General features: G+C 36.5%; 4 protein-coding genes across 7 annotated transcripts; all 4 read right to left on the minus strand.

The window, feature by feature from the left end:
- Window positions 1-1168: 1168 nt before the first annotated feature.
- Window positions 1169-11412, minus strand: LOC124299827 (ubiquitin carboxyl-terminal hydrolase 32). The gene is made up of 14 exons (XM_046753207.1): window positions 11197-11412; window positions 10990-11114; window positions 10629-10734; window positions 9968-10210; window positions 9403-9642; window positions 8661-9308; window positions 8191-8552; window positions 7598-7975; window positions 6878-7101; window positions 6520-6769; window positions 5282-5548; window positions 5000-5193; window positions 4285-4891; window positions 1169-4128 (listed from the first exon to the last, which is right to left on the minus strand). Exons 1-14 carry the CDS (start codon window positions 11252-11254, stop codon window positions 3838-3840), a joined length of 3993 nt encoding a protein of 1330 aa, XP_046609163.1. The 5' UTR covers window positions 11255-11412; the 3' UTR covers window positions 1169-3837.
- Window positions 11413-12171: 759 nt separating this feature from the next.
- Window positions 12172-15919, minus strand: LOC124299828 (probable serine/threonine-protein kinase mps1). Of its 2 annotated transcripts, XM_046753208.1 has the most exons (5): window positions 13514-15906; window positions 13158-13318; window positions 12867-13078; window positions 12404-12781; window positions 12172-12322 (listed from the first exon to the last, which is right to left on the minus strand). In XM_046753208.1, the coding sequence occupies exons 1-5, from the start codon at window positions 15580-15582 to the stop codon at window positions 12293-12295; spliced, it is 2850 nt and encodes a 949-aa protein (XP_046609164.1). In that variant the 5' UTR covers window positions 15583-15906; the 3' UTR covers window positions 12172-12292. The 2 variants fall into 2 exon arrangements, with proteins under 2 accessions (XP_046609164.1, XP_046609165.1); XM_046753209.1 differs by lacking the exon at window positions 12172-12322 and having other exon boundaries at window positions 12528-12734; window positions 13514-15919.
- A 1209-nt stretch (window positions 15920-17128) lies between these two features.
- Window positions 17129-19081, minus strand: LOC124299918 (casein kinase II subunit beta). 2 transcript variants are annotated; one of them, XM_046753363.1, is made up of 5 exons: window positions 18940-19081; window positions 18588-18663; window positions 18210-18312; window positions 17534-17915; window positions 17129-17339 (listed from the first exon to the last, which is right to left on the minus strand). In XM_046753363.1, exons 2-5 carry the CDS (start codon window positions 18657-18659, stop codon window positions 17231-17233), a joined length of 666 nt encoding a protein of 221 aa, XP_046609319.1. In that variant the 5' UTR covers window positions 18660-18663; window positions 18940-19081; the 3' UTR covers window positions 17129-17230. The 2 variants fall into 2 exon arrangements, with proteins under 2 accessions (XP_046609319.1, XP_046609318.1); XM_046753362.1 differs by lacking the exon at window positions 18940-19081 and adding an exon at window positions 18792-18933.
- LOC124299915 (nucleolar complex protein 4 homolog B) lies at window positions 18940-23888 on the minus strand. 2 transcript variants are annotated; one of them, XM_046753356.1, is made up of 6 exons: window positions 23733-23888; window positions 23536-23638; window positions 22652-23065; window positions 22348-22398; window positions 21641-22004; window positions 18940-21527 (listed from the first exon to the last, which is right to left on the minus strand). In XM_046753356.1, exons 1-6 carry the CDS (start codon window positions 23856-23858, stop codon window positions 21032-21034), a joined length of 1554 nt encoding a protein of 517 aa, XP_046609312.1. In that variant the 5' UTR covers window positions 23859-23888; the 3' UTR covers window positions 18940-21031. The 2 variants fall into 2 exon arrangements, with proteins under 2 accessions (XP_046609312.1, XP_046609311.1); XM_046753355.1 differs by having other exon boundaries at window positions 23500-23638.
- Window positions 23889-23980: the final 92 nt, after the last annotated feature.

Raw genomic sequence — 23980 nt, forward strand, 5'->3', positions numbered from 1 at the left:
TAACTGACTATAATAGTTTAATAAATATGACGCGTTGATATATTTCATGGATATACATTTGCTTTTTTTATTATTTGCCTGGAGATCCGGCCGGCATTCAATTAGATGCCGGCATTTAAGTAAATCCCTAGGCAGATAATGGTAAATGAAAGACATCAATACGATTTTCATTAAATGCCGGCATTTATTTAGATGACTAGGCTTTTAATTAAATGCCCGATTTTATTAGATGCCTACGACATATCTATAATGAAACGATGTCCCTCCCCAATTGCTGATTATAGCTTAGTCACAAATTAATACATCAAGCTCATGCCGTAGGTGGATTATGATATATATGTATGGCGATGGTCTATTGAAGCAGGTCTTTGCACTGCAGGGTATGAGGCCAACTAACAGCTTTTAAAGCAATGAACAGATTTACCTTGCATAGTTAGGAAGCCCCGCTCAAGAGATCCTCGTAATATTTACTTGTGAATATTTACTAATGTTCTTATCTAACATAATTACTGTGAAGTGCATATCCGGCAGGTCTGGAAAAGTGTTTCATGACGTGGACTGGACCGGGCAACTGCTCTGACTACTGAGCTACCCAGGCCCCTGCCGAAACACTTTCCCAAACTGCTATCTGACTAGCCGAGAAATGCCATGTTACATTACATATTTTGATTTTATTTGACGAATTGTGTTTATTACAGTACGTGACGTTAAAATTCTTCATAAATTGACATGACTCACAAAAATTTTGCGCAAAACTTTTGTATTATATCAATGTAAATTATATAGAAATACAAGTTTTTACACAAAATTGTTACTGCACTCGTAGAGTCACTGTACTGTTGGAGTTCCACTGCAATATTATTCGTGTCACTACCAATGTACTACACTAGAATAATTCAGCATTATCGAATTACACGTTAAAGAAAAGTACTTTCAAAAAAAAAATAACAATAATAAAAGCCGATCTGCTGGTATATTATTATCCATTGTGCTACAGATGTATGCGACTTTTTCCCGAAGCATGATTGTTGCATTACCACTATCACATTTGGTAAAAGTATTGATTAATACTGATGGATTAGTCTCTAATCATTAATACTGTTGAAATCCTTACTACCCTTCAAACTTATTACGCTAGTGGATTTCACTACTCCACATTATTTGCAACCAGTAGTAATTCCGCATACAGAAGTTTTTACTACAGAAACAAAAGAATAAAATATACATATCAATGAGTTTTATGTGTCATATCAAAAAATAATCTTTTAAATTATTGAGTAATGCTAATGAAATTTACGTTTAAATGAACTTATTTTCTGTGAAATAGTTCAACTGAAACTCACTTCATACATAAACTAATGAATGTAAAGATTAACGTAAAATCAACCTCCGTTCTCTGCGGTGGAGTGACAAAATACATTCGACTTTTGTAATAGATGGGTACATTGAAGAATACAACATAATTTGTTTGTATATCCATCTTCTTCATCTTTTGGACATGATAAATGATTTCATTTTGTTTTAATAGCCAAATTATTAATCCCGTATAAGCTGATGATCGTTATAGATAGGTCATACCATTGCAAAAATTTTATTTAGATTTTGAGCCTCGCAACTGATTGAATGACTTAAAAAACTACATTGAATATGATTGCCCCACGTTCTTGCATGTCATTTTTAGCAACAGTCATTTGTCGCATCACCCTCATCACATATATGCTGAAATAAGTCCAACTGCCATACCATACTTTGATCCTGAGAACATATCTTCTGTTACGGTATTACGTATTCCATGTAGTGATCTGAAACTAATTTAGGAAGAAATTCAACTAGTTATTTACAAATCGTGACTGTTTAGCAAAAAATGGTCTTGTTTGCAGTGAAGTATCATATAAATGAGGAATTTTCTCATCTTATTTTCGCTTAGAACAATCGCATGAGCTCCTTATCTTTCTTTGTGACTTGGTGCATACTTTAGTAGACTAACCCTTAAAAACTGTTGCATTAAAGTTAGACATTGATATATCGAAGAAAATTTATTATACGTTAACAAGACACATTAACGTACGTTTAACAGTGTACAAATTGCAATCATCATTATTATTTCATGCTATACATAAATTTAAGACTTGGTATATTTTTTGATTATTGGTGAAGATAAATTTACTGCATTTGGAAACCTTTTCAAACACATTTGATGCTTGGAATAAAAAATGAACTATGTGGTGTTTCTTAGCACTCTTTTGAAATACATCATTTATGTTATATGGGTTCGTGTGTATAGTACAAGTATATAATATAATACAAGTACATGCATATATGCACGTCGTGCATAAAAATTGATCTTATATCGAATTATTCCACTTTGCCTCATCACGACTATTCATGCATACTTCGCGTAGTGTGATGATCTGTCTCAGTTGATGATTCCAAGTTTGACACACATACAAAAGTGGCAATTGCGTTTATATTATCGTTTTATACTAAACCATTTTCTTTAAAACTAAAAAGTACCACGATAGCTTCGCGTTTGAAATAGTGCCTAACAAATTACAGGTGCACGTCAGGCAGTGGAATGGCACTAATCAATAAATAATATTGAAATTATGGCTAATTATGTACATTATACAAGACTATTGGGATAGAGTTCTGGATATATTAGCGTAAATTAAAGTGATTGCTGTTTCATAAAACAATCATGAGTGTAATATTGTTTGTTTTATTTTACATTAAAACTAGTTGTTGATCATTGATTCGTTTACACATTTGTAAACTTATTAGAAAAAAATTATGTACATTCTTAAGCTGGTGCTCAACTGATGAACTTTTTTCCAAATCACCCGAGAACTTTATTAGTGGAATTGATTTACGACAAAGTTTCACCTGAAGATTCTGATATTTGACAGATTGACAGCTGTGAATTTCGTATTGAAATTCCCCATACCAGAGAATTCGTGTCAACTTTAATGAAGATTGTACACAATTAAATAAATTTCTGTCATTTTGCTTGTTATAATTTTTACATCTTTTTTTATATAGAATTCGGGTAGATATAATACTGGCAAAATAATTGCACGCAGACTTTCCATTTAGCTTAAGGCACAATATTAAAAGCCAAGAACTCATAAAGGCTTATTATTAGTATAAAATACTCCATTTTCTTCCTTCAACTCCTATTCGACCAATTCAATTAGTAACTCATATTTTGGAAAAAAGATGCTTTTTCATAGTCTATCGTACTAACAATCAAATTGATTTCGTATTGAATATTTACACATTTGATTTTTTTCTCATCTGCTCAAGAAATAATACAGGGTTATTTATTCATTACTGATTATGAGTCCGACTAGCGCTGCCATTCTACTTGGAACCGCATAATGACTCTCGCGAGACCGGCTCTCTCATCCAGGTCTCGCGTTTACCAACGAATAAATGACTGTAAATGGGGATTTCCTTGCTAAACCAGGCATGTGTTAAACGAATCTCAAAATACTATTCAACGTTTTTTCATTAAGAACTCCGATCTTTCGAATGGTTGATCTCGACGGAAATCCTCAGATACGGTCTCATTTTTCTTAGCATGCCGTAAATTGGAAAACTCAATGGTATTTGAGTAAAATTCTTTCCATTTTATGACTGTATTTTCAAGCTACATATATTACTGTTATGCGGTTGACTTATTTTCTATTGTATTCCGAGCTGGGTATTCATTATTTGCAGTAGATGTTCAATACTTTTCCCATGATATAGGATTTAACTCTTAGGTACGACTTTTTCAACTATCCATAATACTCTCTTTGGATTTGTTTATGATTGTAATTGGGATTAAATTCAGGTTTAAGTAATAGTACACATTTTCCGCAGTTCATTTTCATCTGGGTCTGAAAACTCTAGATTAGGTGTTGGCGAATCTCGTTCTTGTTCAGGAGAAATAGACGGCAAATACTTTTCTTCTGACAGGCCATTTCGTTGATAAAATAGAATGTACGCCGTTGTTGCAGTTTCATTTGCCACCGCTTCAGGGCTGGACTCTCGGCAGCTGCTATCATTATAATAATACCATTGCCCTCCATCAGGATTACGTGCGTAGCTCACATAATGTCCACCTCCCATGATTCCACTGTGACACTAGAGCATGATATAATAATAAAAAAATAATCTTATAATATTAAGATAAGAAAATGTTCCAGGAGTTGTAGATGCATTTCTACACGCGAAATTCTTCTTGTTCGGCATTTATTTAGAGAAATTTACTACTGGGGACATAGTGTCCTTATGACTTACCACAACAGCATATAAATTATACTTGACATCTTCTGGGTTCACAGAAGGATGCAGTCTGTGATGATTGAGCCTATGGTGGTGTTCCGGATCGGCTAGATATTCAGAGGGATCAAAATCTTTCAAAGGAAAACGTACTGCTTTTTGCGACTTGACCCATTTGCCGCGAACACAATGGAATCTTTTTAAATGAACTACTAAAACAGGGGGTAACCGCCATAGTTGTAGACGTTTTGTCGCAGATCTCGGCTCTGCACAACGTTGACAATGGTAACGTTCCAATGATTCTTGTCTAGTGAATGCTGCTAAGCATGAAGACAAAGGTAATGGTGCACTTTCTATAATTCTAGCCTGCGGAGCACTTTCATGTTCATCGCAGCTAAGTTCTGTAGCAGTTTGGTAGCGTAGATGCAAGGCTGTTGGATCCCAATCAATTGCTAAATGTGTAACTGGCAATCCTGATCCCATCGATTCCGCCGTCATTAACTCTCCATCGCAACGTATACGACAACCTCTGCAAAACTTGTACCATGGACACCAGGCACATACCCTGCCATCTCGATCCACTGCACGTAGTACAAATGGAAATTCGTAACCCAAACTATCGTCACTGAAAAGAATTGTGATCACATATTGTTTGTTTCTTTACACAGACTTGTAACATTTTCGAAATACGAGAAATAGTGAGTACGAAACTAGAATTATAATTCAAGTTTACCAATCTTGGGCATGATTGGGTGAAGCAGCTGTCTCTGTAGGTGGCAGTGGTGTGACCAGCCTTGCTACTTGACGCCACACACTTCTATAAAGTTCTTGATGAGTGGTGCCATCTCCACAAGGCACGACAACGGGCACACCGAATAAACTTGGTCTGGTTTTTTGTGAACTTGCAAAGTACAAATCTTGTCTTATCTGTAATTTGTAGAAAAGACCACTTTTCACTGCTTTTCTAAATCACATTTGAAGGTTTAATTATAAACGTCAATTAAACGATACATACCATTTTACGATGTAATGCGATTACATATCCATTACCATGAGATAATGAGTTGTTGGAACTACTATCGCTACCATAGTTGTTGTACTCTTTTATTTCAGTAGACACAGGTAACGGCGGTGGTGGAGGTGGCGTTTCTGACATTTGAATAGCTTTGAAGCTACGACGTTCTTCAGATGCTTCAGTCATAGAACGCTGCTGATTTCTACTAGGTGGATAGTGAGAGGCAGGTACTTCATAAGCATATAGTCTTGTTCCTGCTTTTGCCTCCTGGATACAATGGCCTGGTATAATTTAACCTAAGAGTATGATGGAGGAAAGAGTGCTGGTTATCGGAGAAGTTTTTCTATTTGAAAATTAGACGTTTGAATGCCGGTTAGAAACAAACACTTAGCCCTTCAATGGTTTTTCAATGTTAAGGAACGTCACTGTCGACTTTCTGTGTATGAAAACATTGCCAACAGAATATCAACTCTGGTATCAGAAGGTGAACTAAGCATATGGACGGAAAAGCGTCATATGATTTAATTGGATGAATTGGCTAAAACATGTTAATGACCATTTTTAATTGCTGAACGCTTGCTGCGGACTCCTAAATTTTTTACATCATCTATGTTCTTTGATGATGCGATCTACAGGTTGGCAAGTAAGTGATTCTGAATCGTGTTTGGAACCAAAAAATGGTAGCAGTAATTGTTAATTCCCATAGTTCTTCAAACTCTAAATAACACAAGGAAATTGTAATAAGTATTAGGCTAAAATATGTATTCAAGTACTCTATTTCAGTGATATTCAAAATACCAACTTTAAGTTAAAATTAAAAGTGTCTGAATCTTAAAATTTTTGCCAAGCACTCAATAAAATCATAGCCTGATCGGGTCCTTGTTTCATTCACCTGCTTAATTGGAGTTAGAATAAAGTGTATCGAATATCAAACAATTAGTAACTTTACTCAGGGAATGCAATATCCAATTTTATTCGTGGTTTGCTTTTCCCTGTCAGTTTTAAATGTTCACCAGATATTCAGTAATCTCTAGATGGAACAAAGATATAAAGAAAATATGTATAGTATCCACGTATATTCAAAAAAAAAAAAAAAAACATTGTCAATATTTATTTGCAATGTATATATACTATCCAGCACTCTCCCTTGAAGCGTTATGTTTAAAGCCTACTAAAATACAGGATGGTCTTTGGTAGCAAGTACCATTTCCTGTAAAAAATTGTATTCAAAACTGTACCTGGACAGTAGATCTATCAGACGGAAAGCGTTCAATGTTATTAGCTGCGACTTCAGCCAACAAAAGACGCGATGCTGGTACGTCACATAGCTTGCTCAATTCTGTTTTGAGTGCTGAATAATCCGCATCTGTCGGCAATAAAAGCCCGTAACGAATAGGAACACCTCCATCTAGTCGCGCAACTAAAGGCTCTCGACGAATTAAACCCTCCATGGGAAGAGGCAGAGTAAGGTAAGTAAAGGGATCAAACCTGTGGTAAAATCGTTTCATGTAATAATAAAATTGCAAAAGTCAAAATTAGGGCTGGTTTTCGATTTTTGTACTCAATATCAAATGTTACACAATATTTTCAACAAACCTAACAGATTCCCACTGACAATGTTCACATCGAACAGTGGACTTGAGTTGGCCGTGAAATAAATCTACAATAATTGATTGATTCCGAAGTAGGTGGTTATCCCAAGCTTCTTGAGCCACTTGGGCGTCTTCTCGACCTTCAGAGTCTGCTAACTCAACATATGGTGCATCCCGTACTCTATTCAAGTCTTCGTGTAGGCCATCCAGTAGAAATGCCAAGAGCTCCTGAAAAAAATATCAGGAAAACTTGTACTTGTTTAAATTTTTTATTTTTAGCAAAGACTTAAGAGTTTATAAGGTCAGTCAGAATCTTGGAGTATAAATTATTTTTCCTCAGGAATGTAGGATATTATGTTCATAAGTAATCACATAGTAAATGTAATAAATAAATGATTACATGGTAAATTTTCTGGCCAGGAGTGTAGATAAAGGCCCAACCTGGTAATGGTTACAGTTACGATAATGTAGAACAGCTTTATTATTTGTGGGTTTCATCAATTGTTTCCTCGAATTTGGATGCTGAATTGAACAACTTTGGTAGATGCGAATTTTTAAAAGCATTTATTGTGCAATAACTACATCTCACGAAAGTTTGCTTTCTGAATACTCTAGACATACATCACCATAAATGAAATTACTTATAATCCCGATAAAAATAAATTTATAACTCAGAGCCTGGTACAATGTAAAATGCATTTGTTAATATCACAAAAAATCAAACCTGTGAATCATGTTGTTGAAATCCTCCAAAGCGTGGAGCATATTTCGCAATAGTCCACCGCAGTTTAAGTGGAGCGACACTACGTGCCGAACCACTCCAGATATCACGGAGAAGTTCAGCATACCGTACAGCCATGTGACCGCGAGTTCCTAAAGGATTTGTGGTATTCAGCTCACGTAAGTGCGAGGCAGACATGAAATACCGAGTCAATGGACCTGTGTTACTAGCACACTGTAGGGCTGCGTTCATAAAGCAGGTGTTACCCAAGTTGTTCAAGCCAGTAGCACCTTTTTCTCCAGCTCCTTTGCTTACATCATCTTTAGTAGAGTCTCGCAAACGGCCTAATTCTTCTGGCCATGTTTGATCTTTGTTACGTACCTTTGAATTTTATGCTTTAGGTTAATGGTTACTCTATTGATACTATCTGGACGATGAGCGTAAAATGTAATGGTTTTCACTTGAAACTGCTAATAATTTTTCTAGTAGGTCAGGTTACAGTCTTACAGCTAGTGAAAAGTGAGAAAAAATGGCTTAAAATTGTGATAGTATCTTTCTTCGCAATTTTAACTCGGAGCGAATGATATGGTACATACCTCAATAAGTAACTGACTATCGTCTTGGAGACCTAATTCTTCTAGCGTAGCGTGTTCGTCTTCCAGAAGAGTCATTCCACCTCCTGATGCTCCGATATCTCGAACATGCCACAAGCGCACATCTTCACCAATTAACCTTAAGCGATTGCATAAGAATTGGTAGACTTGACCAGCCGTAGCCATCCGGCTAAATGCAGCAATGTACATTAGTTGTCGCTTATAACAGCCACTTGACGAGGATGATGGTAGCCATGATCCAACTCCATTTAATGGTAACGGTAATGGTTGCTGCTGCACACCAAGAGAACGATGCATAAGCAGACGTAGGACTAATGGGTAAAGTTCCAGTTCAACGTCAACACCTGTGTTACAAACATTTTTTTATCAACTTGGAGTTTTTGCAGGGAATACAGCAATGGCAATATAAATGCCGCCAAAAATTTTTCGATACAAAAATTGAAATGTTGTACCTGTTGCTGGTAGGATAACTTGTCTAGGTAATGCAGGTGCACCACCATGCCACTGTACAAGAGCTTTCCAGAGTGCATCCGGAAGCAAGTGAAAATCTCTTCCTTCAGTCATCACTAGAGTACGTCTCAAACGACCCCCTTCTCCAGTCAGTGCTGGTACCTTTTGTTTAACTGTTTCTACAAGATTAGAATTATCTATTGGTCCAGGTGCTGCTGAATCACTAACAGTGGTGTTGCTTTCTGATGTAAGACCATCCAACAAGCAATATCGCCGCCATTGAGACCACCATTGTGCCGCAACAAGGTACCAAAATTGGCCTACTCGCAAACCGCGTCTTTCCTCCCTAGCAAGCCATCCCGTTACTATTTCTCCCTCCTCACTACGTCCTAGTGGTCTCAGACCCAGAACTACGTGACAAAGCTGATCCAATAGTCGCAGGAAAGCTAGAGGCAATTCTTTTTCAGCTGTCCATACTAGCCACTCCTCCATTGACAGAGGGTAATTAGGTAAATCCTTTTTTTCTTCTTTTGCTTCTACACCTTCCTCTATTTCATCATCTCGAACAAGCATTAAAACCTCTAGCATGTGTTTCAATTCAACCTTGTTCAGCACACCATCTCTATCACCGTCAAATACTTTGAAGCAAACTGTAAATTGAGTGTTTCAAAATTGATTAAAAAAATTTATTCAATTCAAATTTGATTAAAAAAGTTAGGCATCCATCAATGATTTTCAACGCACATTTCATTCGTTCAACGAGGGGACCACGACAGGCCGCGGAAATACCACAAGCCATCTCCTTGAAATCTATATGATTGTCTCTGTTTTCATCAAATGCTGCGACAAGACCGGGACACACACTAAGAGGCATTGGTGGTGAAATCATAGGCACAAGGGTTTCGAGATCTAGCCTGCCTGTTCCTGATTGGCCTTTTAATGTCCAATAATGTTTCTCCAACTCAATTATATCTGCTTCCTCCACTGTTCGTGAAAGAAAAAGAGAAAATCTATTTATAGAGCTTTAAATGTCTCTGAATTATTTTGTACAGAGAGAAATGAGTTGCCTCAAGTAATGGAAGCTTCTTATTGTTACGTGAACCACATGAGATGTTCAGTTCATTTGTAGGTACCTCAAATAATGTACAACCTTTAAATTTAATCAGACCTGAATGCTGAAACTCCATACACTCATTCATGGAGAAAAATGAAAAGTATGAAGCGAAACAATTCCACTTGAGACCACTTTTGAATCAACCGCATAAATTTCAATTGAACTATTTGAACAACTTGTCGCTTCTTTACTTACAATGAGTAACTCCTGCTAGGCTTTGATAAAACGTTGGTGTTTCCAAGTCATTTCCAAGAGTAAGTGCACCAGACGTTGTAAGTAGCCAACGAGAAAGGGGAGAGGCTTCAACATTTTGTAGCTGCCAATCACGCCATTCTTCATAAGTCGCTCCTTTCACAACTTTCTCGTAACCTTCGTCACCCGTCAATTCATCTTTGGCAAGCTGAGATACACTGCCATTCGCGTACAGGTCGTACAAAACTGAAACAGAGAGTTTAAGTCTGAAAAATCAGTCATATACTCCGGATATACAATTCGTGGAAAGTAGTTACACATTAATTTCAGGATACCAATAAATCTGCTTGAAGTGTTCAAATATTTCGTTGCATCTACAGGTTAGCATCAATAATAATCAATAATAGAAATCAAAGTAGATAATAATGAACAGATTACAGATAGGTATCGGTAAAAACCCGACACAATGTGCCATGTAATACTATTTTCATGATGGTATAGTCAGAGATCTTAGAATATTTTCAGGAACACTAAAATTTTGATGATGTCTGAACATCTTGTTCATTGAGATCTCTTAAGAGTCTGGTAATTAACGAACATATTTATGTGCCTGTTTGAAATGGATTGGCAATGAAAATCTCTTACAGGAAATAAATATACTAACAGCGCAGCTTTTCATCTTGCTTTCCTCGTGTCAATAGAACCAAACCACTGAGAAGTTCCTTGAAGCTGAGGCCTCTCTGTGTTCCACCAAAAGCGGCATATATGTACTGAAAATTCATAAAAAAAAAAGTTTTATGACGAGCCAAAGAATAAAAGAATTGGATAACATCTTGTCAAATTAACAAGCAGGACTTTGTGTTTGAGAAAGTCATGTCAAAATAAAAAGGTCAAATTCTGTTTGCAAAGCTTATTGGTCATCAACAAATGTTTGCCAATGACCAAGGATTGAAGCATGTCTTTGTTCCTTTGATCAATTCTCTTAATGGTGTGATCCGGACTTTATACTTGGAGCTGATACAGACCTCTGCAACTTGCGTGGGTACGCAGTCACCAAGGACATCCTGTATGAATGTATTGCAGCTTATAACTCCGTTGGCACTGGTACGTTTGAAAGCTTCTCTCAATCTTCTGAGTTCAGATTCGGACACTGTCGAGCAAGAAAATGTAAATAAATCAAGTTTGATTTACACACTATTTGAAAATTGTTACCACAGATGGGGGTTATATACCTCGTTTTGTTGCATCCTCGTAGGAAATACTCAACGGTCTCGACTCCTTCCCTCCCATCTCACAGGTTATAATAATTTACACTAAAATACAATCATTATCAATTTACTCTTTACATCTAATTAGAAATTAACGAGCTTATTATTAATTGTCCTGTCACTTTAATCGGTCAGCCATCTTTGCTAACATTTTGATAGTGCCTACGTCTTTGTATGAGCCTGATAAGCCGTTGCATAAAACCATACACATGCGCGTACCTACGGATAACATTTACACCCCCCTCCCAACAGGCCGACCGTCATCGTGAGACGGATTTCATTTTGCTTGATCTTTTCAAATATACCGATGGCCCGCCGACGCAGTTTATTAAAGTTGATATTAAGTGAAAATATTCAATAAATCAATACCACATACCGTTACACTGATGTAATATTATACTGATAATTGATATCATTTTTCTCAGATCTCCTAATGACGTTGATTGAGACTTGAAAAGTGTATTACGAATAAATGTACCCAGCATATTATTGTTGTAAAATACTGAAATTCACTTACTTACCTGCCGAATTGTTGAGTACACCTGCATATTTATGCAAACATTTTTCTTGAACCTGAATATTACTCTACATCGTTTTGTATAGATCTATACACTGGTTTATAATATTCCTGGTAAATTCTTGACCTGGGGTCTTTGATAATATTATGCGAATTCAAAGCTCTAATTGTAAACTTGACTTTTCTACAGGCATTCATAGAATCTATTTTGTTTGAAGTAGTTCATACGCTTCGAACTGCATAGCCGTTAACATGTTTTGAAAAAAAAGCAAAGCAAACAAACAATATTTTCACTGAAGTAATTTGTACTGGCACGGATTTATTTTGAAACTGTTCTTGGAGAATTTTGTTAAGATTGTTTGTATCTACGTAAAGTACGAGATACGAATCTTTCTCAGAATGTTCACTAAATATTGGGTGTATTAGTTTATGTTTTTGTTTAATTTTTTTCCTTAAATATCGAATGATTACATTATATTACTTAGAAAAGGCTATATACATCGATTTTATTATTATACAACTATATTATAGACAGAATTTAAATCACTGGATCGGTTTTCGTCTTTCCAAAACCTGGAAAATATAAGTTGATCATGACATTTTTTGAAATCGTTTTTTGTTAATAATATGTTTGAATTTAGTTTTTTAACATACCTCTAGCAATTGCCTCCATTCACTTTCTTCGAGGGATCGTTTTATTTTTGCTAAAATAGATGGTGATATGCTTGGTAAACTGGAGATAGGTGGACAATTGCATCCTATGTATGGAATTTGTAAGAGTTGGGTCACTGTAGGTCTGGCCTGTCGATCATGCTGGAGACAACGTCGCATTACTTCAACTAGGAACGGTGGAGGTGAGGCATATCCTCGCTTGCTTATGCTCTCAGTAGGTGGGAAGGCTATTTTCTGGGTTGGATTAGTTATTGCCGTTACTTTTGCCCAGTCTGCACGAATGTGCTGAAAAGGTGTCTGCCCATACACCAAACTGTACAAAATACAACCCAGCGACCATACATCAGATTTGAAGTTTATCTGGTGGGATAACAGGCCAAAATTTAATAACTTATAAGCATTGCGTTGAAATTCTGATAGTGAAATTGACAATTTTTTTAAGAACCTTATATTTATTGTCATCACTAGTCGAATCTCCATTTCCTCCGACGTCAATGATAGCCTCAGGGCTGATGTAATTGAGCGTCCCGAACGACGTGTTCTTCACGACAGAAGTCATATCTCCGTTTACAGTAGATGCAATTCCAAAATCTATTAACTTTAAACGCCCCCTCACTAGTAGAAAATTGGCTGGTTTTAAATCCGAGTGTATTACACCTAAAGTGTGACAAATTGATTATTATCTTGAAATTTAGTCCACAATATTCCAAATGAGTATACATGTATCAATAATTACCATTATCATGAATATGCTTCACAGCAGTCAACATTTCTGTCCAATAGTAAAGTATCATTGTAAGTGGAAGTTGTTTTTCTCGTGGCATCGACTTCAATAATTTGTTGAGATCCGTATCACCCATCTCCATCACAACGTACAACATATGCGATTTAATTTCGCTGAAATAATACAATAAAATTATCTTTTTGAATTAAATAACAATACGATCACTTTTATTTCTTTTGCACAATTCAAAGAATTGAATAGTAGTGTCCCATGTGAATAATTTCATTTAGCAAAGAAATAACTTCCGAATTTTGTAGTCAGATCGTGAGTGTGATGGAATAATACGAAAAATATTTGAGAAATCTTACTAATTAAACATGTGGATAATGCACGGCGCTCTGAGTTTATCCAACATAGAAACTTCTTCTAAATAACCCTGAGCTGTTTCTTTCTCGATGCAGGAAAGGTCAACGCACTTTATAGCACGTAACTCACCAGTTTTTACATCCTGCACCCTCAAAACATCTCCACTCATACCTTGCCCAAGGTTACCCAAAACTAGATAATCAATTGCTTTGACGCTTATTAGTTTTCCATATTTTTCATTGTGCACTTTAGAAGCAATGCTAAATTGTACATTTCCTGGATTGGATTTAGCATCTTGTGATACTCTCGACTTATCCTGATTTGCCAGTACAGGTAAATCAATTTTCTGACCATCAAGTTTAGGTGACGTTAAGCGCTTGTTGGTATCAACCTCTATCTTAGGGTTACTTTCACGCTTCAAGATCGGTTCTTCCTCAGAACTATGTGTCAAGGTGTGCTTCTTTTCACGACTATCTCGATTACTTTGAAATTCAGTGCAGTTTGATTTTTGAACAGAACTATCATTTTTGTTTAAAACAGATTCATGATGTAGCTGTTTCTTACATGATGCCAGAGGCGCAGCTAACGAAACACTGTTTGCAATGCTATTTTTGAATTCTAAACTCATTTGCCAATTAAATTTCTCATTACTCATCAAAGGTACCGGTATACTCTGCTGATTACTACTTTCTTGCAAAGGTTGTGCATGTTTACTAGCAACATTGTTGTTCGAGTTCTGTTTACTATCCATTGGGCAGTTTTCTTTTACAGATAGTTTGCTTTGCACATGGTGCGGGCTTTCGAACATGTTATTCAGATAAGAGGGTCGTTGCAAAAAATGCTGATGTGCTTTGACATGATTACTTTGATTTTGATATTTAGTGGCAGGTTGATTTTGATGTGTAGTGGTAGATTGATTTTGATGTGTAGTTGCAGGTTGATTTAAATACACAGCTTGGCTCAGAGGTTTCCTGAGAAGCTTGTTTTCCGTGCTGCAAAATCTGTGGGGTTGTAATATGATGTCTTGCATCATATGTTGATTATTACTATGGCTCACAATTTCCTCTTTCTTTGATAAATTCGGATTGTGATTACTGGTAGGTGTCTGAAAAAAGTTGTTGCGTGACCAATGGGAAAATATCATTCCTGGTGTGTCGATATTATTTTGTGGATACTCTTGACGTGATTTCATCTGGGGTGTTTCCATTATATTTCTACGGCTTAGGCATGATTCTGGACGAGTCGAAACAGTCTGTGCATGCTTCAATGGTGTTTCTGTAGCTAAATGAACATGCTCTGTAGTTTTCTCAAGCTTTGTGCTATCACTGGGATATATCAAGGTAGGATGGTCTGTACCTTGATCTCCAACATCATTCCTGGATGTTGAATCTTGATTGTGTTGATGTCTTTCAGACATAATTTCAGTTGAAGTTCCTTGACCATATTCTTTTTGTTTCCTAGGGTCATACGATACTTGCGACTCAAAAGTTATTTCTTTATTGCTGTCCACATTATCCACTTCATTCTCGTTAATCGAAACACACTTAGAAGCGACAGGATAATTCATGTTGCTTTGGCACATAGGAAAACTGTTATTTTCTAATTCACAACTGTTCGAGTTATGAGATGTTTGGTGATTTCTTTCTTTTGGTTCTTCACACTCAGCACCGAACAATTGATTCTTATACTTTACTAATTGGTAGTCATTGGCCTTAACGTTATTCATGGGGATATCAGCTTTTTGTGTAAATATTGCAGCTTGAGATCCAGTGGTCAGATGCTGTTCGTCGTGACGGGAAATCGGGGCATTGTTATCATCCTTAGCCACAGCTGCATCACCACTGTCATCGTCGTTAGGCAGAGCTTGAAGGCTTCCAGTGTCTGAATCGTTGTCAGAATCACGAGGCTCAGTGTCATCGTCGTCACTCTCAAAGAGATCGAGAAGTGCTTTTATTCGCACCGGTTGAAACCTCGTTCTCGGCCCTGTTAGGTTATGTACGCTGGGATTGCCGGTGATGTTGTTCCGTTCGTTCAGAGAAAGATCACCTTGGTGTACGTTGATTTCAGACATGATTAATCACAAATTTCACTCGTGTTCACACGAGACTATATGTTTACTTCTTCATCAAAATAAATTCGGACAATTCGAGTACCGCTTTCACCTGTCAAATTACTACTTCGAATAACCGTATTGTTTATGAATAATATTTACTGAATGTCTGCCTATTCGTATGCAGGTTTCGCTAAGGTGTTTCACATCAACTGTTCAATTCTATTCTTCCCAATTATTCGACAGTTTTCTATAAAAAAAAATCTTTCAGCTGTGATGAAAATACACATCGGTAGTCTAGGTAGAAGCAGCAGCTGTACATTCAAGTCGTGAAGTTTACAGCGAACTTTTACTTCCCTTGTCACTCATTTGAAATTTCATGCTGTGCAACGATTGGTCGTTGAACGCGCGATGTCAGCGCTATGGAAGTATGAGACGGCTATGATTTGTGTTGAGTGTTCGTCGGTTCTCGGGTAAATTCGCTTACGCAGGATGCAGGATACAGTAGTGGCTGGACAACTCATTCGCGGCTTCTACATTTTTATGTCACGCGAATGGGTTAAAAAGGCAGAACTGCCAAACTTACTTTTTGGCATGCGTTCCTATGATTAGTCGCAATTTTTCAAAGAAATCGAAAACCGAGCAAATTCCTACATAGCCAGCACTTGGCCAACTTTGATGAGAAGGCCAATAAGGCTAAAAATTTACACCAGAGATTTGAAAGACTGAAAAAGCTACATAAACTTTTTTGCTAAAACAATTTGGGATACTTTTTTTTTTACTGCATAGATATCTAGCGAAAGAAAGTTTTATTACACTCGGAGATATGGTCCGTTTCAACATTTTCGTTACGTCTAAATATCTAAGTAGCCAACTGATTGAAAATCAATACCGGATTCACTAGTACTAAACTTTAAAAATAATGATCACCTTCGTTATTATAGTAGGCATTTAATTATTGTATAAATTAAACTATGCTTAGCAAATATAGTTTATACACCATTTTTTTTTTCGATTTTATCCTACTAATAATTTGGAGAATGATGACACAGTTTTGATCTCATCGTTAATAACAATTTTACTTTACTATTAGGCTAACTTCTAATTTTAGTTTACTTTTTCATTGATGTTTGTCGATTGAGTTAGAACTCGCTATCTGCTCCATAGCAATGAGAGGTAATTTCATTCTGTATTCTTATACATGTATGAAATTAACTGACGGTAAACACAATGGTACGTTCCATTCTTAGAAGTATAGATAAATACGTAATATTGGTATATTTTGTTTTCAGAGTAGAACAATCAATAATTAACAGGTTTTCGAACTGCACAATCAAGTGCGCGTTAAAAAATACTGCACGGAATTCATGAAGTTAACATTAAATTATCTCGATACTAAGCTACATACTAAAAAAATGAAATGTTCATTAGATTTGGCAAGTAAACAAAAAGGTATACGTATAAGTAAAATGGAGAAAGGTTATAATTACCTACGAACATTAATATTTGCACGCTGCATCTATAGATTTGTTCGCTTGCTTCGGTCTCGGAAACCGGTTGAAGAAGGTTTATAAAACAAGTGACAGTTTATTTAAAACTTATCAACAAAATTATGGTTTGTATTACGAAATACGAATGAAAATTTTCTAATTCAAATTTAAATAAAGTTTTAACGCTTTCCGTTGTTATAGTTGAGAGTTCTTAATGGAGCTTTGAAGGTTGCAGCAGATTGTTGTTGAATCTGATAAGCCAGTGGGTGAATTTTAAATCCATATAACCTGAAATTTTGTAAAATAAAGTATTTAGAGTAATTCTCGAGTCCTAGTCTCGAGATAAGAATGTACATATCACATAATAGTATGCCTAAATAGAGCCAAATAAATAAATCACTATCTTGGTTTGGTTGACTTGTAGAAATCTTTTAGTTTTGCAGTTATGCAACTATTTCTAGTTCTCGTTGTGAGGGTTTTACCTGGGCACGAACTGGTTAGCAGCACGTTTAGGTCGATATTCGGGATGCACCATAAACAGCATGTGTGGGAATCCAGTTCCAAAATATGCACCGTCAGTATGATGATGTCGTGAACTTTTAGGAGTGTAGACGTCCATACATTTGGGACAGTAACTTTTGACCATTGCTTCGCCTGGTACATCGCTGAGTCCTAGTGGCAACATAGGCTGCGATTCGCAGTAAACACGTGGGCAGTGGCCAAAGTCACCAGACTGATACTTTTCAATCATTTGTGCAATACCTCGGTTCGTTAAAATATAACGTGCGTGAATAAGACCATACAGCATTTCAGCAGCCTGTTCTATCAAATCCGATTGGTTCGGATTGTCATCCAGTTCATCATCTGAAATTAGGAAATTTTTCAAGTTTATATGTGCAGCTATGAGTCAAAAATGTACACATCTCAGTAATATTCTCCAATTTAAACACACCAGATTCAAAGATGCAAAAGAAGTTTCTTAAAAAATATCGACTCAACTATACCTATAATTCTACACTTTGACGATAGAGCTATCAGTACTTATGATTTTCATGTTTTAAGATTTGAATTATTCTTAAGTGTTCTGATAGTGGTGTAGATCACAGAGAATATATAACAAGTACGACAGAGAGTTTAAAAACAAAAGACAATACGTACCAGGTTCGAGGTCAAGGATCATGTCCAATGCCTGACGATAGTGTGGAACCTGTTCATTGAGACCAGTCAGATTGAATTTATCTTGTATATAGTCTTCATCAACCTGCGTAGAAATTGTTAACATAATTTCGGTTAAAAATTGAGCTCCACTCTTATAATAATGATAATCTCAGTTAAATTTTGAAACACTTGGTTTTACACTCGATTAGCATACGGATATATAGTAATATCAGCGGTAGTGCAAATTTGGAGGTTAACAATAGACGCCATAATATTTAAGGAATGATTCATAGAAAGTGATTTCACCAAATTTTTGACTGATAATCGGTAGTACCTATCATAACGATTGTATGAGAATGAGATTAGAAAAATTCTTACCTCACAAAAAAATTCATTTCCTCTGAGCCCGCAGAACCACGAGATCCATGATACCTCCTCGGAACTGCTCATTTTTCTGTTAATTAGAGATATATTAGTGAAAAACTTTAACAAACCATAATCGCGTAGATTAGCCAACGGAATAACAAGACACTTCGTTCGGCACGCAAGATGCCCGACATTTTGCTCAACCGCTTCACCTACGTTTCCGTGGTCATTGCTGATCGGTCAAATGATTATTGAGTACGTTGTATAACTAAATATAAGGGAAAATCGCATGACTCTAGGAAAACTGGCCTAAGAGCCACGCGGTAAACCGAAAACCCAAAAATAAACAGCCCTTACGGCTTACCTTTTGGTGCCTTGATTAGCCACGCTTGCTCGCCCAGAGAGGGTAGGTGTCGCTGCTAGCGTCTGCTACCAGCTGTATGCGGAGAATTTATTGGGTGCACACTATTTTCAGAATCCTGATACCATGTTAACTTCAATTCAAGTCCATACTGATATTGATAATAAATACACCCGCTAGTTTCTCACACAACATACAATTCGATCCACTATTCACGAACTGTTCTCCACAATGAACATGAAATTATTTTGTTATCGGCGACACGGCAGGCGCAGGGCGTCGATATAACAGGCCTCTCATTTATCTATAGTCAGTGCTGCGTCGAATGAAGATTGGAAACTACGCTCGCGGATAGTGCTGGAAACTATAGTCGATTTACAAAAACTATCGGATTCATTGTTCAACCCTGTATTATGATTGGTTGGCTCATAGTTGGACAATATGGCGGGAGTAGGGCAATAATCATGGCAATAATCTCTATTGTAATGTGATTATAATTGAGATCAGTGGAATGGGGGGATCGTACATATTGTTGAAATTCTGATGTCAGAGGACACAGAGGTGAGCGGATGAGCAAAATCCGTTGTGGCAACAGTCTCAGTTTGTATATGACGTCATGGAATACAAACGATGTAGCCGAACAATATAACCTCTCGCTCTTTATTACTTGAAGAAGTTAAAAGAATACACCGCAAATTTGTCATTCTTTCACTTGTAAGCAGCTGACACTGAGTTATCTTTTTCTATCTTTGAATTGTATTATCTACATTGGTTATAACTGCAACAGAAGCCAGTCATTCGTCAGTTGGCAAATTCAAAAAATTGCATCGCGAGTCGTTACCGTCATTTATGCAAACAGATGGTCAGTATGCATTCTGCAGTACCGTCGTGGTCTATTGATTTATCAACTTTCGGGAGTATGCCAATTTCAAACCATTGATAGTTAGACTATTATCATGATTTTAACTCGTATATTATTCAATATATTGTTTGGAATTGAATGTTTGCACATGAAATCCACTAATGTCTTTGAAAACTAACTTCATTTACATCTTCAAACGTCCATGGATATAAAATAAAGCACTAACAATACGATGAACGATAGTGCGTCTTTAGAATGGACTTCATTGTTATGCAAAAAAAAAGGAAAAACATTTGTCACAATAAACAAGACATATCAATTTTGTCAATAACAGAATCGTATCAAACTGTCAATTTCTAGAGAATCAATTTTTTAAACTTGAGTTGATTCATTATTATTCAATGATATATATTTATGTACATATATATATACTCATATCTATTTTTTCAACGTTTACAATACTCAATGTGAATCCATAGTAATATAGTGTGCTTACAAAATAGAAACTCGCGCGATTCAGATTTTTCTCAGAGTACAAGTTTTTTTTCATAAGCTATATCACAATTTTTTCTTTTCTTTTTTTTACATTCAGTAGTTATGTTTCAAGATTACAGCCATTCTGATTTCATTGATATTTGATCATGGTACCTGGTTATGTGTCGCGTGCAAGATTAATCCTTCAATTACGATTTATTATTTTGATCTGAAAATCGTTGAATTGGCTGGTTGGTAGATTCCACTGTTTTTCATGTTCGTCGCACACCTGATATGTTTGAGATCTTAATCCAAACAATTAAACGTCATTTATTTATGTATTTTTATTTTTCAAAAAAACTCGTATTATATTCCTTATTACGTTCGAAATTAAGCCCTCGAAGCCTTGATGAAAAATTTTATAGTGCGGAGTTCTTTTTCACAAACACTTGCCCCACGAATTTGATGAAAATTGTATCATATGAGTAATCCAAAGTACAGGTAGCTACACGGGTGCCAAAACGAACGGTAGAAGAATCAACCGATTTGTTACATCTTTCACCATACCGCGATATATTCACAATTATCATTTAACCGCTGGAAATCACATATTCTCTTCGTTGTTAATATGAGAAAGAATTTTGTTCAACCTAATATCATTTCGATCAATTCTGATATCCAACGCTTATACTACCTCAGACCTTTACTCTTTGCCAAGTTTTCTAAAATTGGTAGCTTTCAGCTTATCCCACTGAGGAGTCAATGTATAGTTGTAAGTTGCCAGTACTGCAAGAGTCGTTCGCCTTTTGGTAAAGCCATAGATGTAGGTCGCTCAAAGGTCAGCATGATTTCTTTAACTTTACTCTTCAATTCACGTTCAAATATGTGACCACCAGTGCGCTCCAAAGCAGCCGCCATATCATATTCGACGGAAGGCAACGGATCACGGATAAAACGTGCCGCAGCAGCTACACCAGGCATCGTGTGCCATTGTAGGGCCCTAATTTCCCAGAGACTAGTCATGAGCGCGTTACTTAGTAGCGGATCTCTTTCCTCCATTAGGAACGGGTCATCTCCGCTACTTCCTTTAACCTCACCACCCTCTGGATGATCGATCATTCGCTTTAGACCTGGATGCCTCAGCAATAGGTTGCCCACAAATAGTAATATGATGAGAATATCTTCAGGTGGGGCAACTAAAGTGAGCCGAGCAAGTCGCTTTGCAAATGCCGCCACCAGTGCTTCAGGTAAATGTCTGAAAAAATATGAAACCTAACAAGTCATTCTTGGTATCAATGCAAGACTGTAGGGAAGTACTAGAAAAAATTAAATCAGATAAATTAAAACGGAAAATACTACAGAACTTACGTAGAGCTAAGGAAGAGATCCGAGAGATAGAAGAGCCTCGCTTTATACTTTGTGTGAAAAATCTCTGGTTCAAACATGGAATAAAGTTTGGTGAATATATTGGGATAATCTAGATTGTGCTTGGTAACAAGTAGAAAAACGCCTTGAAGTGCAAGCATCCCTATAGGACCGTCAATGTCCAAAGAATCCATGAGAAAATCAGTTAATAAGATTGGCTTGTCCAAGTGATGAATCACACGCTCCAGTAAAACAACAAGCAATTTTTTGTGAACTTGGACTCCCAACTCCCAATGCATTACGCAGGCCCACACCTTATTTAATGCTTTTCTAGCCCCGAACTGGTCCCATGAGACAAAATTGTTACCTGAAAATACAATAAAAATACTAGAAGGAACTGAATTTCCAGTACTAACTCAGATTAGCTTTTCAAAATAAGGTTGATCAGGACTCGTCAAGTCTTATAAGACTATGCTTGTAGATCAGTTTAGTTGTATAAAATATTTCTTTCACTCTACCATTCAATCTCTACAACAGAATGTGCACACATTTTGATTTACATTCTGTGACTATGGAATAGATACTAAATTTATTGTAAACAGTTTGAATAAAGTGAAACAAATACAGCAGAACAAATTAAATTAGTCATCTCCGAATTGCCTTCCAAATTTGAAATTAATTGAAAAGTCAATTTTGACACATATCTATACCTTCTTCCTGTTGTGGACCACACAGGAGTTTCCACTCCTCATCCTTTTCACCTATGAATTTGGACAATGTGTAATCAACGCAGGTTATTATTTTTCTGTACTTAATTCTGGAAGCAATCAGTTGTTTCACTCTAAAGCAATGTCTTTTAGTTTCGTTGGTTGTGACTGTTTATCAATTGATTACATTTGCAAAAATAAAAATTAATAAAAAAAAAATTCTATTTTCAATTTGTTTCGAACACAATAACTTTACTCTACCAAAATATTTCAAGTTGCACTATGGTATAATATTCAATAGTGTTACCAAGGCCATCCTTCGGCAGCGGCATTTTATCGATGAGCTCCAATAAATTACTTATGTAAGTATCATTTGGTTGTTTCTTTGGAGTCAATGCCGGTAAACTTTTCCACGTGAAATAAAGGGCATCAGGATATGCAGCAATTTCTTGAAATCTAGCAATAAGATTCGTGTTCTCCTTATCAGGCGATAGTAACTTCATCAGTATGGGCTTTAGTCTATGCAGTGGAAAGTAATATCCAAGGTTATCTGTTGGCTCCAAGGGCATTTTTCCCTCTTCTGCCATTAGTTTTAGAGCAGTTGATAAAGCCTGCAACTGTATCGCTGGCCGACATCCCTCAATCGACTGAAGCAATTTTCCCCATACTTCTTCATAGCAATTACGTAGCCACGATATGTAGCGAGATTCTGGGCTTGGCTCTATGGCAAAGAATCAACACTCATACTTAGGTCAGTAGAAGAAATTAGTTCAAATAGCATGTTTCAAAAAATTAGTTGAATTTGTTGTCAATGATGGAAATAAAAGTAGAGAAGGAAGTTTGAAAAATGGACATTAATGCAGAAACAAGACTCACGCCAGATTAGTTAATGGAAAAAAATTAATCAATAGTAATATTATAATAAAATCAGACACTACAGGAATTGGAAAAGCAAGGAGATGTGAACCCTGTACATTTGACTTAATTAAGAATGAAGATAGTTTTACAATTACTGATCTGAAACATCGAGCAGTAATTTTTACTTCAATAGTGACTCTCCTGTTTTGGTAAATGGAAGTTAATATGTGAAACAGGAAATTAGTGTAATTTGACACATGCATATAGAATGATAATGAATTTGGAAATATTCTTCACCTTTTTTTGTCCGAACGATGAGGTATTTAAACTTACCAGAGATGGTGAGAGATATGCTCTGTTCTTGGTACATATTCCCCCTTTTCAAAACCTCGATAAATATCATTTCCAAAGTGAGAATGCATGATGTATTGGACTCCTGGACATTAGCAAGGATGAGAAAACGTCAAATTAACCTCGAAATAAGTATTCAATATAGCGTTAATAAAATCAAATATTTGAATCCTACGTACTTCCCACTGTCCTATGATGTCTACAAGGTTGTTGGCGTATTTCCTCGACGCGAGAAACTCCTCAGCCTTCTGTCTTAATACTCTTGAGGTATTTTTCTGCGGCAAGCAAACGCCGGGAACTGCCATGGCTGCGAAAATGAGGAAGGAGGAAGGCCGCCTACTGGATGCAATGCAAGTCGGCAATTGGCAATTGGCATATGTGAAACTCGCTCGTGTTTGTCTCGTCCGACGATTCTGACAGGATGTAC

This window comes from Neodiprion virginianus, chromosome 3 (assembly GCF_021901495.1).
Source record: "Neodiprion virginianus isolate iyNeoVirg1 chromosome 3, iyNeoVirg1.1, whole genome shotgun sequence".
Classification (NCBI taxonomy): domain Eukaryota; kingdom Metazoa; phylum Arthropoda; class Insecta; order Hymenoptera; family Diprionidae; genus Neodiprion; species Neodiprion virginianus.